General features: G+C 34.6%; 7 protein-coding genes across 7 annotated transcripts; 4 read left to right on the forward strand and 3 right to left on the reverse strand.

The window, feature by feature from the left end:
- Nucleotides 1–2,775: 2,775 nt before the first annotated feature.
- On the forward strand, nucleotides 2,776–4,462 carry EIN_052350 (hypothetical protein; the record flags this gene model as incomplete). Its single annotated transcript, XM_004259753.1, has 3 exons — nucleotides 2,776–2,868; nucleotides 2,920–2,984; nucleotides 3,025–4,462. The coding sequence occupies 3 exons, from the start codon at nucleotides 2,776–2,778 to the stop codon at nucleotides 4,460–4,462; spliced, it is 1,596 nt and encodes a 531-aa protein (XP_004259801.1).
- Nucleotides 4,463–4,907: 445 nt separating this feature from the next.
- EIN_052360 (hypothetical protein) lies at nucleotides 4,908–7,244 on the forward strand (the record flags this gene model as incomplete). Its single annotated transcript, XM_004259754.1, has 2 exons — nucleotides 4,908–5,256; nucleotides 5,440–7,244. 2 exons carry the CDS (start codon nucleotides 4,908–4,910, stop codon nucleotides 7,242–7,244), a joined length of 2,154 nt encoding a protein of 717 aa, XP_004259802.1.
- A 209-nt stretch (nucleotides 7,245–7,453) lies between these two features.
- EIN_052370 (hypothetical protein) lies at nucleotides 7,454–7,906 on the forward strand (the record flags this gene model as incomplete). The annotated part of the gene is made up of 1 exon (XM_004259755.1): nucleotides 7,454–7,906. The coding sequence occupies one exon, from the start codon at nucleotides 7,454–7,456 to the stop codon at nucleotides 7,904–7,906; it is 453 nt and encodes a 150-aa protein (XP_004259803.1).
- A 673-nt stretch (nucleotides 7,907–8,579) lies between these two features.
- On the forward strand, nucleotides 8,580–10,079 carry EIN_052380 (hypothetical protein; the record flags this gene model as incomplete). The annotated part of the gene is made up of 2 exons (XM_004259756.1): nucleotides 8,580–9,804; nucleotides 9,862–10,079. 2 exons carry the CDS (start codon nucleotides 8,580–8,582, stop codon nucleotides 10,077–10,079), a joined length of 1,443 nt encoding a protein of 480 aa, XP_004259804.1.
- An 89-nt stretch (nucleotides 10,080–10,168) lies between these two features.
- EIN_052390 (hypothetical protein) lies at nucleotides 10,169–12,340 on the reverse strand (the record flags this gene model as incomplete). The annotated part of the gene is made up of 1 exon (XM_004259757.1): nucleotides 10,169–12,340. The coding sequence occupies one exon, from the start codon at nucleotides 12,338–12,340 to the stop codon at nucleotides 10,169–10,171; it is 2,172 nt and encodes a 723-aa protein (XP_004259805.1).
- A 189-nt stretch (nucleotides 12,341–12,529) lies between these two features.
- On the reverse strand, nucleotides 12,530–12,982 carry EIN_052400 (myosin, essential light chain, putative; the record flags this gene model as incomplete). The annotated part of the gene is made up of 1 exon (XM_004259758.1): nucleotides 12,530–12,982. One exon carries the CDS (start codon nucleotides 12,980–12,982, stop codon nucleotides 12,530–12,532), a length of 453 nt encoding a protein of 150 aa, XP_004259806.1.
- A 517-nt stretch (nucleotides 12,983–13,499) lies between these two features.
- EIN_052410 (hypothetical protein) lies at nucleotides 13,500–15,155 on the reverse strand (the record flags this gene model as incomplete). Its single annotated transcript, XM_004259759.1, has 1 exon — nucleotides 13,500–15,155. One exon carries the CDS (start codon nucleotides 15,153–15,155, stop codon nucleotides 13,500–13,502), a length of 1,656 nt encoding a protein of 551 aa, XP_004259807.1.
- Between the last annotated feature and the right edge of the window lie 596 nt (nucleotides 15,156–15,751).

The raw sequence follows: 15,751 nt of genomic DNA on the forward strand, positions 1-15,751 counted from the left end.
AAATAAATTATGAGTTATAGTCGGGGGATAAATAGCATTAAAAAGGGACAAAGGTAGTTAATTTTGATAAATATAATTTTGAAACTATAATTTTTAAAAAATCTATTTAAAGGTCAAAATAAACATAAAATTAAAATATTAATTTAAATTATAGTTTTTTAATTTTAAATGATTATAAATTGAATAATTATAAATTTCTATTTCAAAAATAAACAAAAACACCTCAATTTGTTCGCTTAGAGAAATGTGGAAGTCTAAAACGCAGCACTTTTTGTGGTTTGTCTGAAACTTGTTTTGTTAAAGGATTTTCCTTTGTTTTTTCCTTTGTTTCGTTTCTTTTCTGCTCTTCTTCAACTCCAATTGTTTTGGTGTTAAAATGGTCTTTCTCTTTTCCTTTCTCAATGGGAATGGTTCAACAACGAAAGATTGAAAGATTTCAACAAATGATGGATTTTCAGTGATTCTGTGACACTTTAAAAGATTGACATTGTAGTTAATTCATTAAACTCTGGCATTTTAACCATATACATCATGAATATATATTGAAATACAGTTTTTAAACTGGTTTCTTGTATTTAAATTGCTTTTTTTGTGTTGATTGCCTGTGGTTGTTTCATCGAGGGTTCTTTACTCTTCTTCTTCCATTGTTTTCAAAGATTGAATAATATCAAAAATAAAAAGTTATGGTTTTCTTTTATTATCTTCAAAGTAGTTAATTGAAAAAACCCTTCTAATACTTTTATGGTTAAAGAAATTATATTTTATAGTTTTTTACTCAAATTAACTACTTCTGTCCCAAATTAACCCCCTTTATCACCCGACTATAATAGTTTATCATGTCTTTATTATCACAGAGTTAATAACATCTATTAATGTTCTAATATTTGTTTTTACTTTTGTGACTCAATGCAGATTTTTTTATAAACAAATTGAAAAGCTTTTTTTTAAACAGAAACATGAAAAATTATTTGGTGAGTTTTTTTTGTGATTTTTAAATAAAAGAAATGCCACGTTTTATGAAAAATTTTAAACCCTTAAAAGCTTTTTTATTAATTTTTGGGTGCTAATTTTTATTTTTTTTTACAGATCCTAACACTTTTGGCTACTTCAATAGAATAATACTGAATTAAAAAAAAGGCGTAAACTAACTCATAAATGCCAGAGGAATTGAGTAAAAAAAATGACTTAAGAGAAAGGACGGACATGGGGACGAAGGACGGGAATATAGGCCGAAGGATGTCCTTTGTGGTTTAAGGATGTCCTCCCGCTATAAAGGGCGTCCTTTATGTGTATATGGTGTCCTTTCTATTATTTTCGTGTCCGCGGCATTTTTTATTCATTATCGAAACTATATAACAAAGTATATTTTTATTATAAATATACAATCAAAAAATATAATTATTTCCAAAAATAAATTAATTCAAAGACAAAAACTATTTAAAAAGTAATTTTGTTATATATTAATGGTTTATAAAAATTTATCATTTTTTTTTCATTTTACCATTGAGTTTTCTTTGAAAAACTAATTAAATTTGCATATTTTATAAAAACCATTAATTTATAACGAAATTACTTGTTGTTTAACATTTGTCTTTGAATTTATTTATTTTTGGAAATAATTATATTTTATAATAGTAAATTCATAGTAATATTATAACTCATTATATAGTTATTAAAAATGCCGCGGACACGAAAATAATAGAAAGGACACCATATACACATAAAGGACGCCCTTTATAGCGGGAGGACATCCTTAAACCACAAAGGACATCCTTCGGCCTATATTCCCGTCCTTCGTCCCCATGTCCGTCCTTTCTCTTTAATAATTATTATTAATTTATTATTTGAAATATTTAAAACTTTTCTCGACAAAATATGGTTTTTGTGGCTCAAGAAAACAAAGAAAAGAATAACTCTGCCCTCAATAGAGTTATAAAAAGCAAAAACAAATAACAAAAGTACTAGTGAAGAATGCTCTTTTGTTCCTTGTTTTTGGGAAAATTGAAGGTTTTACAATTACTCATTGTTGATTATTGTTGTTTTTTAATGCCAAAATTTGCAGACCTAATTGTTGTGGTTACGTTAAATTGGGGTTGAATGTTACTATTAATAATAACTATACTTAATATTAAAAAATATAAAAATAATATAATTTCTTAAAATATTTTGTTAACTTGTGTGAATCAACCCATTTTTGTTAATATTTTGTCATTTTTAAAAAATAAGTAGGACAAATCATATTTTTTTTACCACTTTTTTGATGGTCACTTTACTTATCAAAATTAAAAAAAATGAAAGAAAAAATAACTATATTTTGTTAGTAAACAAATTATATAATATAGTTAAAGTTGAAAAAATGAAAATAAAACTTAGAACCATCAAACATGTAAGAAATTAAAAGGATTTATTAAACTGCAAATGAGGAGTTCTTATACTTATCTGAAACACCTTTTTTTTATCCTGATATTTTAGTTTTATTAACTATGAAATAATTGTTTTTTCTGCCATCAAATATTTAGCTGCCCACTGTTTACCATAAAGTCAACTTAACTTCAATATAAAAATAGAACAAAGCTTTGAAAATTAGGTGTTTTATTCGTCAAGTAAAAACTATAATATGATAATAACAAAACTATTATATGTAGTAAAACTCATCCTACATTTGACAAGGTGGATGAAAAAAGGGACTTGCGTTTTTGTCTTTAGTTTATTACTTATCATTTTACCTAACAAGGGCTTTCGAAATTTAAATATCCCTTAGTTCATTCACTCGACATGCCACTGGGCGAAGAGACTGCCAGCATGCTCTCTGCGATGACTGAAATAGTACCAATACTTCACGCAGCACTTCTTAAAGGCCAAAGTCCAGTTTGTTTAAAATATCAATTCAATAGATTGATTTTTCGTACTCACACTCAGCACGTTCTTGACACTTTTGTGAGTCGACTTGCTCTCATTAAGTACAACCATCCCACTTTTACGACGTTTGTTTATTTCAACTAATAATGAAAAACTCACATCCAGCACTTCTTCTCTGGTCAGTTGTTACACCACAGTATTTTCGTTCTGGAAAGAAATGAACAAAGCGTTATCATACGGGTACTCGGAAGACTCAACCATGATCGCTTTGTACCACATCACTTCTTGTGTGTCATTAGACACCATGAAGTTGGTGTCTGTCATGATTGCAAAGCACAAATCGCCACAACTCTTCCACCTCTTCATGACCTACAAAACCTTTTGTATCGACACCTTTGTCGTATTGACGAAATTACTGAGAACAATCATTCAGAGAAGAATTTTAGATACACTTCCTTTAATGTTTGCAGTCATTTACGGCGAGTTGTTAGTCTCTCTTTCATATTCCCTTCCATCACTTCGTTCCTCTTTTTCTTCACTCTTAAAAGAGTCTCTCATGGGAAATCCACAGAAGATCCCCGAGAGGGTTTCCTCACCAATTATCGATGCGGACACCGTTATGAAAAATGATCAGTGTTACATCATGGACAATATTTGTCTCGAGGAGATCCACTTTTTCCCGTTTCATTCGAATGGACAGCGCGTGGCTTGTTTACTCCGCGGGTCGCTCTTATTTGCGTCTGAAAGTCATAAACCGGACTTTTTGAAAACGCCCGAGTTTGTCAATTTATTTGACGAGTTTCTCATTGAAAGGGAAAAGATATGGCGATCAGAGAAGTGGAGAGACATCACGTTCTTCATGTGTGAGGATGTGATATTAAGACGATTCCCTTATATGTTCAACTCGGTCTTGAAAATGTACTCTGAGAAGACTAATATGTTTAACATCCCACAAATAGTCTTCTTGATGGATCACTTGAAAAAATCGTTCAACTTTCTCTCAGTACACTCGAAGGATTTGTTACTTAAAGGTGTTATCGATGCACGACACTTGATGAAAGTCTTTCAAATCTGTATCAATGCGGACAATGGCGAAGCTCTGACCATTGGCATGGAAATGTTAGTTGATGTGCTTCCTTCGATTAACAATGAAATTCGAAAGGAATTTATTCTCTCATTCTTACTTGGACAACACTTCATGTACTTTTTCACACATTGGTGCGATGCGGTCAGAAATGGGTTTCACATCATTCTGCTTTACTTCTTAACCCTCGGTAGGTTTAGTAAATTGGATTGTTTAAGCCAAGGGGAGATGCTTCTCTATAAGGAGCGGTGTGTTGCTGGGTTTAATTCGCTTCAACTGGATTGTTCAGTTGTTAAAAAGTTAAGTGAGAAGCTCGATATACTGCGTGAAGTAGTTCGAGTGATGCCGAAGAGTGACAAGAATGCGATGTCAATGAAGCGTGCATTAGAAGCTTATGATAAGAAAAGGCGCGAATATGACTTATGGGCGGACAACATTAAAGATGGTTCTCCGATGTTTAACATCGACAGTAAGTCGATCGTGACTGAGTTTAAAAACAGTTTCCTGTTCTTCTTGTAATTTACATTGTTCATTTGAATTGTTATAACTTTTGTTATGCAAACTGTTTGTGATAACAAAAAGTCGAATATCAAAGAAACTAATAATACAACGCATACATCGAAAGTCAAACTTGAAATGCAAGGACTGGTCTTGTATTTTTCAACAGAGAAGTCCAGTAAAATAACCAGTCAAAGTCCCGAAATAATTCGCTAAAGAAAGACGTTCTGAGAGGTGTGTTGCCTCAAAATATATAACAAGAGAAGAACAAAAGCTTGAAAAACAAAAATTCTGTTATGAATTGAAAACTGAAAAAGACGAGAGGGTTTTAGTAGAAGACTAATTTGAGTAATTAAAGGAATGGTTCTTTTTCTTTTTGAAAAAATTGCGTCTGTCTAAAAATACGTAGTTTTTGGGTGAGAGACGGGGGAACTTATAAAAAACAACTCGATTTTGCTGTTTAAAAATGGCGGAGGAGGATTATGTTTATTGGGCAAAACGAATAGTAAAGGACTACGGATTGAATGTCACGGGGAAAGACAGTTTTCGAGACGGTCGAGCATCACTTGCTCTTTTGTGTTCCTTAACAAATGATCACAAACTCTATGACAAAATGGCTATAGAATCTTCAACCAAAATTAAAGAGTTTGTCTATAAACAATGCACCGACAACAAATATTTCGAAAAAGGAAATGCTCGTTTTCCAATTGAGAAATTCACAACTCAAGACTTGGATATGGACACACTTAATGCTTTCTTAATTGCAATGAAAACTGCAACACGAACGAGAGATCAAGACCTTATTAATGCAGCGAGTTTGTTCTTTTTTATCGTTTATCACTCAAAATGGATGCTTTCGTTTATTACATTTGAATTGATACACATTTCATTCTCGTTAAAAAGTTTCAACTTGATATTGAAGTGTTCTATTTTCGACATTTCAATAGAACACTCCCAATCAACCAATACATAATCACTGAGTATATTCTGATCAATAGGTGTCGATGGTATTATCAATGGCACAGTAGATACTAAAGTGTTTGAGAATGACAGTGTCCTTGGTGTTGCTGCTGAGAAGACCAAAGAACTTCGTATGCGAAAGGAGAATATGACTGCGCAGCAAAAGAAGGTCGACATGGAGATCAAGAAGAAAGAGGAGGAGATGAAGAAAGCGCTTGCGGAACAAGACAGTTCGAAGAAGATTCAGGAACAAATTGAACAAGAGGAGAAGCGCAAGAAGGAGAAGGAGTTTGAGATCTCCGAGAAGCAGAAATTACATGAGCAAGAGATGAAGCGCCTTCAAGCAAGACTTGATGAATTGACACTGAAATCCAAAGAAGAGACACCTGAGCGTCGACAACTTCGTTTAAAGTATGAAGAAGTGAAAGCCGAGAATGAAGCCTTAAAGAAGATCCAAGAAGAGACACAACGGGAGTTGCAAGAATTGAAAAATCGAAAACTTGAAGAAGAGAAGAAACAAAAGGAGTTAGAAGACAAACGCAATCAGTTGTTAGAAGAAACGTGCAAAATGAAAGAGACGTTTAAGAGAGAGATGAAAGTATTAGAAGACAAGTTGCTCCAGTGGACGAAACAGTCTGATACCTTAATCCTTGAATTAGACTCTGCGAACGATAAAAAGGCTGATTTAGATAAAGAGAAATCGGAGAACACGGTGGTATTGAATAAATTAGACGAGAGTATTAAATACGAAGATAAACAAAAAATGAAATTGGAGAACGACTTCGACACACTAACCAAAAAGTTATTTAAGACACAAACAAAGAAGAATGATATGGTGAAGAAAGTGAAGAAGTCTCATGCGGAGTTATCGGAACAAAAGAAGAAATTGAATATGGCAAAAGAGGACTTAGCTAAAGAAACAACATCAAAACAATATGAAGAAGATTTGTTGAAGATGACTTCACAAGAACTCGAGGAGATGGAAGTAACTTACGCCCAACTTGAACGTGAAGAGAAGAAGAAGAAAGATAAGTTGAGTGCACTCAAGAAGAAAACAAATGACTTGCGTACTGAAGCTCAGTTGAAAGAAGAAGCTGCTGAGAAGAAGAAGTTGGAGTCGCAATTGATTTCCGACCAACAGATGGATGCACTCAAACAACGACAAGAACTTCTTAAACAACGCAAACAACAACTTAAAGAAGAACAAGAGAAGAAGACAAAGACTGCAGAAGAAGAACTGAAAAGCAAAGAAGCAGAGTTGTTACAACAAACTAATGATGTCGAGTTGATGCAAATCGACGTCGACAACGCAAAGAAGAAGATCGACGAGAAGAAGAAGGACCTCAAACTCCTTCGTGAGGAGAAAAAAGCACGTAGCACTAAGGAGAAAGACGCAAAGAAAGAGATTGATGAACTGAATGAGAAACAACGCCAAATCGACTTGAAGAAGAGAGAGGAACGTAGACAAGCTGAACGTGAAAAGAGAAGAAGAGATAACGAACTGTTGAGAGGCGATGAAGAAAAGCCAAAAGACACAACTGACGAGGCCGCCGCAGCTGAAGACCAAGTCAAGGAATTCATGAGGAAAAAAAAAGAAGAGCGCGAGAAGGAAAAGGAAAGGGAAAAAGCTGCCGCAGCAGATGAATCCGAACCCATTTCTACGCACAGATCACACCATTCGAGAACTTCAGACGTGTCCTCGAGACGAAAAAGAGATTCACCAACAGACACCACACCAGCTACAACTTCTTCGGCACCAGTATTAGAAAAGTCCGCCGCCGAAAGAGCGAAGGAGAGATTAGCAGCAAGAGAAAGAGAAAGAAAAGAGAAAAAGGCCAAATAAATACACTTAAATCAAAGTTGTTTTGTCAGTCGTTATGTTTGCTCTTAAAGTTGTTCTTCAACTCTGGTCTTTTATACCGAAATGAGATTGCGAGATTGAGTGAATGAGTAGAAATTGATTACTCTGATTGAAGTTGCTGGAAAGAAAAAAATACTTGGGAGTGGGGTTCTGTGTATATTTTACAAACAACCACGATGGAAGAAGTCCAGATGATCGAGGAATACATCACTAAGTGTGAAGAAAATATGGAAAGCGTCGACAAAGAGATGGAAGAAGTGAGCGAAGGTGTTGAAGTGTTGAGGAAGATGAATGAAGACCAGGCGCGGATGATGACTAAGTTTATCACAGAAAAAACACTCGAAATGAATAAAACACTTAATGGAAATGGAGCACAAAAGGAATACTATAAAGACGTTTTAAAAATTGTGAACGAGTTGAAAGAATTGATGTATGAAGAGAAAAACAAAAATAAACAACAGACAAAAGAGATATTTGTAATTCAAGACGACGAAGGACAATGTGAGCCAATATTGATAGATGACTGTCAAACAATTGCTTCGGATGCAACAACGAATACAGTCGATTCAATTCGCTCAAACAACACAACAAAAACGACACTTTCAAACAATACCTGGGACTTGGTGCCTATTGCAAAGCATTGAATATAAAAACATTTTTTAATTTGTTATTTTAAAACTATCTATTAACTAGAATAAACCTTTATTTTATAGTTAATTCTTATATTTTTACATTAATATAAATTAATTAAATTGCCAAACCATTACTTCCATAGAGTTAACTTATAAATAAACTAGTATAAATAATTAAAAAAAACGAATTTTTTGTGTAAGTACAGGTATTACCTATATCTAACAAATCAATGTGTTTATTTTTGAGTTCTGTCTTTACATTTTTAAAAAGAGAAAAAAAAAGAGGAGATTTGTTTCAACTTTTCCAAGTAAATTAAATACTATACCAAAAAGTAAAATTTGTCAGCAATTTGTTTCATTAATTAGACCTATTTTTTATTACTCCCAAATATACATACATTATAAAATTATCATTTAAATATGGTTTAAATGCTACATAATATAGTATTTCAAAATACAATAGACACATTTGTGTTTGTTATTTGAGGCCAAATAGATACGGCAATGTCCACGGATTATCCTTCGAAACTGTCACGTCACCAGAACTAAGAACAGAACCTCAAAAAATAATAAAAAACCCGATTTTTTCCTTTTATTTGATGCATATAAAAATTAATAAGAAACAACCCATCACTTCGTCCAAAATCAACAAATAATATTTATTCACTAAAAAACTCTAAATTTTATGAAGATCCAAACACATCTCGACAACTTCAAGTTGTATGACAAAATCATATTACCGACAGTCATAGCAGTTCTTTTAATAACCGGAACGTGTCTCCAACTCTTCGGACCGTCAACCTACGAGGAAATTACAACATGTGCGTACACATGCACCGACCACACTAACATCGAGTTTGACGCATCAAAGTGCACAGGTATCGACCCAAACCAAGGAACCGCTTTTACTGTTGAATTTAAACCACTTATTCCAATGAATAGAATGAACAAAGTGCTCATGACACCATTTCTTAACAGAAAGTATGTCGACCCCAATCACCCATCATTTTACTCGATGAAACTCTCTGCAAATGTCACGTTAGAATACAACGAGGACTCAAAATGGGTCGAGTGGCAGAAAGGAATGTACACTTCACAAGTCAACTGTTACAACAATGAAAAGGGCTCTTGCACTTCATCGTGGTGGATTAAAGAGCCATACATCATGCACGACGTGGAGAGACTTACTGTCCAGTTAAATGGCCCATATGACGAGTTTTCGAATATTTGTATAACACAGGCGTACGGTTCAAAGAACTACTCCATATCTCGAATTGTGTATATCGTTTTCTTTACAGTGATATCGTGTGGGTATTTGGTGTATTATTTTGTCTATTTGATGGTAAGAAGGATATATCCAAACAATCTCAATATCGAACAATACCTCAATATTGGATTAATGTTTGCCGCACTCGCTTTCAATGACCCAATCGACTTGTTGGCACTTGCAGTGAATTCACCATTCTTCCCGATTCTTCATGGGATCATGAACACCATTTTCTTGGCGTACCTCATCTTCTTTGTTATAGCATTCTTCCAATATTTGAGAATTGATAACGGTCTCTTTTTGAACAAAAAGGTTGAATGGATTGTTGCCGCTGTATGCACAGGTGGGATGATATTCTCATTCATGTTTTCCGCATCATTATATTACAAAGGCATGACGGATAACCCATTTGCGGTGATCAAACCAGCAACTACACTCTCTGTTGTTATGTACACAGCTTCAATTATATTCATCACTATTGTCTTCATATGGATCATATTTATGTTCTTCACGTCGTACCAATCAATACGAAAACACAACTCAATTGTGAAGTGCATTTACTTCTGTGCAACTTCGCTCATTGTTATTGGTATTGAATTTACGATGCTTATATTCAGTGACTATACTTCTTTCTTCAACACTTGTTTGTTTCTATTCTGAACTTTAGATGACTTTCGATGTTAATTTCATTCACAACTAGCATTCACTTCGGAAATTTTTGTGTTTGGGATCAACGCCTATATATTCGCAATGTTCTACGCGTTTGTTCCATCGTTCGTCAATCAATTCGACGAAGTTGTGTTGGGGCCAAGTGATAACGATGACACCAAACCAATTTTGCACCCCGTTACTGAAGAACCAGAAACTAATGTAATACAACCATCCGTCGACCCATACGCGGACGACCAGAAAAATTGAAAAGCAAGATGATTTAAGAAGTTAATTATTTTATTGCGTCTATTTGATTTTGAGGAATTGGATCTTAAAATAAGTGAACCAATAAGATCTCAATTCAGCAACAACTCTTCGATGTACTTGTTCACAAAGATGTTTCGACGTTGCTTTCTTGCTTCCATCAAGCACGACGGCAGCTTCATTGTTTTGTTTTTAAATTGGCATAAGTGGCAAATGTTAAATGTGAACTGAATGAGCTTCTCAAGCTTCCAGTTGATTTCGTCGAACAACACTGTGCACTTCATTGTCTTGCAAAGACCTGGGTGAGTGTTTAGAATAAACCCTTTCACGTTTTCATTGACAAGTGTGTTGACAACATAAGCCCCTTCCTTCGCCTCAACAAGTTCTCCATTGTTGTACACAGCCAACGCAGAACTAATGTTATCAGTGGACATATAACATATTTTAACATCGTCTCCACACGCTCTTTTAGCAACTTTCACCAATTCCTCAACTTCGTACTTCCTTATATACTTCATCATATTTTCGGAAATACCCTCCCGATATACAACAATCTGCTTTAAGTCTCTTCCTTTCAAATCGTTCTCGAGACCTTCGAATCCACAACCCATATACCACTTGTGCCCGTCGACAAGAGTAAAGTGTGTTTTGTATTGTGTGAGTGTTTCTTCTGTTGATAATGAAACAGTCACGAGGGTTTTGTTGCTCATCAACTCTTTAGACTCGATTCCAATGATGCATGTCTTCTCTTCATTGTCTTTTAAGTAATACCGAACATTCCCAACCTTCATACACACATGGGTAGCAACTCGACTGATAACATCAGTTGTGCTTTTGCAAACGTCGATAACTTGTGTTGGGATATCTGTGAAGAAAGTGAAATAGTCTTTAAATGTTCTGACGTGTTCGTGGCTGTCCAGCGACGTTAAAACGATCTGTGGGTGTGTTGCTTTAATGTTCTCAAAAGTTCTTTTTTCAGACGTATCCCGAGACGATTGAATAACAATTTTAGGCTCTTCGCACTCAACACCAAAACTCCTCACCATTTTATACAACAAATTTGCTACGCGTTTCACTTTCATGGAATTTTCTGCTTTGGTATAAAAGATCCAATTCCTGAGAGGAACCATTTGAACAAAACTATTAGGAAACCTCCACTGCTCGTCTGCTGAAAATTCATTCAAATTGGTAACTAAAAGAGGGACGTTGCACATTTGTGCTGTGCATTTCATTAATTCCGAATCAACACGAACACCCCAAGCCTCTGCTATGGGTGACACATTGAGTGTCTCAAGTGCTTTAGAAATGACCAACAATGTTTCTTGAAGAGGGTGGATTTGTTTCACTCTTCTCACCTCATGCATCAACTCTGGGACGTAGTAACTCAATTCTACTCTCCCATATTTTCGCTGTTTTTGAACAAAAAGGAACTGCCCCTTTTCAAAGTGAACAGCTCCTTCATACCTTGACAAGTAATATTCTTCTACAGTGACTTCTTTATCTTTCCAAAAGAACTTTTGCGTTTCGGCGGTTCGAGTCAACAAAATGTCGTCGATCCACTCCAACCCTTTAGAAATTCTGTTGTAATACCACCCCGGCCTAAATCCTGCTTCAATTTCTAAGCTCGTCATAGTTTTGCTTTTATCCCAGTAGTTTGTCGGGTCGATCTCTCTGTCTGTCACCGGGAAGTGGACGTACAAATTCTTATTCACCGAATTGACACAGACGTCGAACGTCTGGTGTACTTCATTGTCGTCGTGTTTGATTGTCTCCATACAACAGATGTGTCTTTTCTGGTATGTGTAATCCTGTGTTTTGTATAACGACGATCTGATGATGTCTGTCGCTCTGAACTGGTCTAACGAGGCTTCTGTTTGTGTGAAAGTCACGGTGATTGGGATATCTCCGAAGTCCACCTCGATTTCTTCGTCGATTTGGTGATTGAAGAAGATGAAGTCTTTGTGGATATAGAACATTTCTCCCTTGAAGTAATTTGCCAATATTTCTCGCATTTGGATGTATTGTTCCAGCTCCGGGTTGAATGAAAATTGGTAAGTAAAGAAGTTCTCATTAGTACCAGTGATCTTGTGATAGAGCGACACAACATCAAATGACTTTTCCTTCTCCTCTGTGATCTCTTCATGTTTTGGGATAGAAGCAACGAACTCTGGAGGGTATGGGTTATCATAGAAGAATTCCGTATTGTATTGGTTAAACACTGCGGAGACTGTTGAGAGGTTGTTGATCACTCCTATTTTCTTCATTATATGTTTTGGGTTGCAATATTTGTTTTGTTTTATTTAAGAATTCATGAAAATAAGAAAAGAGGGTTAGACGCGGTACTAATTTAGTAAACTTTATCGTGTCGACTTGCATTGGATCTGTTATAGTTTGTTTTAAACTATTTTTTTCTATTAAAAAGAAACTTAAGAACAAATGAAAAAAGGATCGATTTATTTGTCTTCTTTCTCAGCTGGATGGCCGTTGACAAGTGTGTTGCAAAGGACATTATAATCGACATACCCATATGAGTCGACAATGCACTCAGACATGACGGCGTCTGTTTCAGCATTAGTCAAGTGAGTTTTACCCAAGTTGTTCAACATTTGTCTCAACTCAGCCTCTTGGATTTTACCAGAGTCATCCTTATCAAATGAGTTTAAGACGCCAACAATCCCCTCATGCCAGTCTTTTGGTGAATGCATTTTCACTTTTGAAATGGCGGATTTGACTTCGTTCATTTTGACTAAGTCTCCCTTGATCTCTTTCATCACTTGGTCTTCCTCTTCCGGTGATGGGGCATACCCAAGTGCTCTGACCAAACTCATCACGTCGGCGCGTGCAATCATTTTGTCTCGGTCTGTGTCGAATATCTCAAAGTAATCTCTCAAAAGGCTTGAAGACATCGTTTTGATTTTGCAGTTCCTTCATCTCTTTATCTCAACCAGGCAATTTCAAGTCTAAGCTTTTTCTTTTCAGTTCACCGCCTTTAACGCTTGGCATTCGGGCTCTATTTTTCGCCATTTTGGGGATTTTTTGTTTTCTGTTTTTAACGTTCTTTTTGGAGTTCTTTGTCCGCTTGGTGTTCAGTTGCGTCATTTTAGTTTGTTTTTTGTACTTTTTTCTCTCATTTAGAATATTAGTTTTGTTTAATTTCAATTTACTTCACCTCTAATTCTTAATATCCTATTTTGAGTGTTGCGTTCATGTTTCACTCAAAAAACAGCATTTCTGGCATTTTGGTTCTTTTACTTTTGTACTCAACACAAAATATGTCCAGTTTTAATTCACAACAATCCACCAAATAACACTTATTTCTTTATTCTATTGTTGATTAAACTAATAACAAAACATACTCAAGTTAGACTCTACACACACTCAACTACTTACTATGACACCCACTTAATAGAAAAGTGCTCTCCATTAGAGCAGAACTTTGTTATTCTCTTTGATCGCCTTTTTAAACTTCTTTTTAATCTCTCTGTCTCGCGTCTCAAGCTCATTAAACACGACGTCTGGAACAGTACCCGTGTATGCACTATACACTGCACGACTTTTCGATACCAATAATGGATATTCCTCATCAAGTTGTTCAAGTTTCTTTTCTTTGCCAACAGCAGGCAGTTTGTCTTTACTCACCTCTCCTTTCTTCAGCAATGAAAATATCCGATTTTTGTGGTAACACCCATACAAACAAAGCAATTGTCCACAGTAAAAGTGCTTCTCCAAAAACTTCACCAAAACAATCCCATCAACACTCGACAAATCGTCTGGTATACCAAACTCATATCTTTTATTCTCATCTGTTTTTTCTTCCACACTCTCCTCACTTTTCACATCGCCAAGAATATCGTTATACACAGTGGGTTCGTCGGTAATAACATTTGCTTGCACATCTTCCATTTCATTCGCCTTGCAACTGTTTTCTTGATTTGGTGGTGTTGTGATATCCGCGTTTAATGTTGCGTTGTCAACATTAAACGATGGTATTTGTGTGATTGTTCTTGTGTCTTCCATTGCTTCGTCTTCCGTCTTTGATTGATCGTTCTGAGTTTCCTTATTACAAGGTATGACTTGCGTTTTTACATCAGACGGTATGTCTTCTTTCTTTAAGTTTTGTTCTGTTTTCTCTTTTACTCCATTTCTTTCTGGCGATATCAAAACCATTTGCGTTTTGATGTTTTCACCATTGACCTCAACAATTTCTTCAATTTCCATTGTATCCATCTTGTTCACTTCCTTCTCGTTTTTGTTATTTTCAACTTTCTCCACTTTTTCTATTTTTTCAATACATTTTTGAGGTAAAAGGTCCTCCATTTTTGGCACTTGAACATCGGGATAACTTGTCTGTTGATGTTCATTTAACTCAATTTCTGCTGTTTGTATATCTACTGGCTTGACTTTATTTTCTTTTCGGGGGAGTTCTACTTCCATTAAACTTTGTGACCTTGGCCGTGCTTCATCTGACACTGTGAATAGAGTTTGGCTTTTGTCGTTTATGACATTTTCATGCTTTGCATCGAAATCGAGTCTTTCTACTAATGAGACAACAGGTGAAATGGTTTGAAGGTCTTGTGAAAGTGCGTTTAAAATGTTTGAACTGACCCAAGTCTTTGTGTGTATATTGTTCGTAACTTCGTCCGTTTGTGTGTCTAGTGGCGTGATTAAAATTTCAACATTTTTAGTCTTTTCCCCTTTACTGCTTTCCTTATCAGTGTTAATTAATGACTTTTTAGACCAGTCATCTGGGTCACTCTCAATTTCATCAGACTCCTCTTTTTCTCGTGTCGGCTCGTCACACACAATATCATCAACTTCGCCTTTTTTCACGGTTTTCTTCAATGAGTTTTTTTTTGCAATTGTTGGTCGCAGTTGCAAAACTTTTGTTTGTTTACTTGGTGAAACGTCTAAAAGTGTTGTAAGCTCATCTTCCTTGGTTTTTAATAGCTTCGCTTGTTTAGCTTTTTCAAGCTGCTTAAATTCCTCATTAAACTCCGCCCATGATTTACTCATCTTCTTCGGTTTCATGTCGTCGTTTTTTTTCACTACAAAGTCGGTTGTAAGTTTGGATTTTGGCATTTTTATTCAACAAATATTATTGAGTTCATTATAACTAAACAATATGTGAATTAAAAAAATTACATTATTTTAAACAATTCTTTAAAATATATTATAAAATTATAGTTATATTATAATATATTTCAATTCAATTTATTTAATATTAATATTTTTTAATTTATAATAATTATTTCCAAAAATAAATATTATATTATCTTCTTATTATATTATTATAATATTTTTAAACATTATATTTTTTTAAATATAAATAAAATAAAAATTGGTTTTAAATATAGGGAAGTATGGTATATTAATAATAATAATAATGATAAATATTCTACTTTATGATAATTTGTATTTTATGGTGGATTTTTGGATGTGGGTTTTGTACTCTTAACTATGGATTATTTATATAATGTTTTTTAAATAAAATATAACAAATTATTTAAATTCTTTTATTATAAAATTATTTTAGTAAAATGTTATTACAGTAGGGGGAGTGAGGGGCTTGACGATACTGAGGCACTTGACCTATTCTTTAATAGTATTATTTTATTAACAATAAAATTTGTACTGTTTAAAAATAAGTAAACAAATTTTACCATTAATAAAAGAAA

The sequence above is a fragment of the Entamoeba invadens genome, assembly GCF_000330505.1.
Source record: "Entamoeba invadens IP1 unplaced genomic scaffold scaff_1105074726711, whole genome shotgun sequence".
Classification (NCBI taxonomy): domain Eukaryota; phylum Evosea; order Mastigamoebida; family Endamoebidae; genus Entamoeba; species Entamoeba invadens.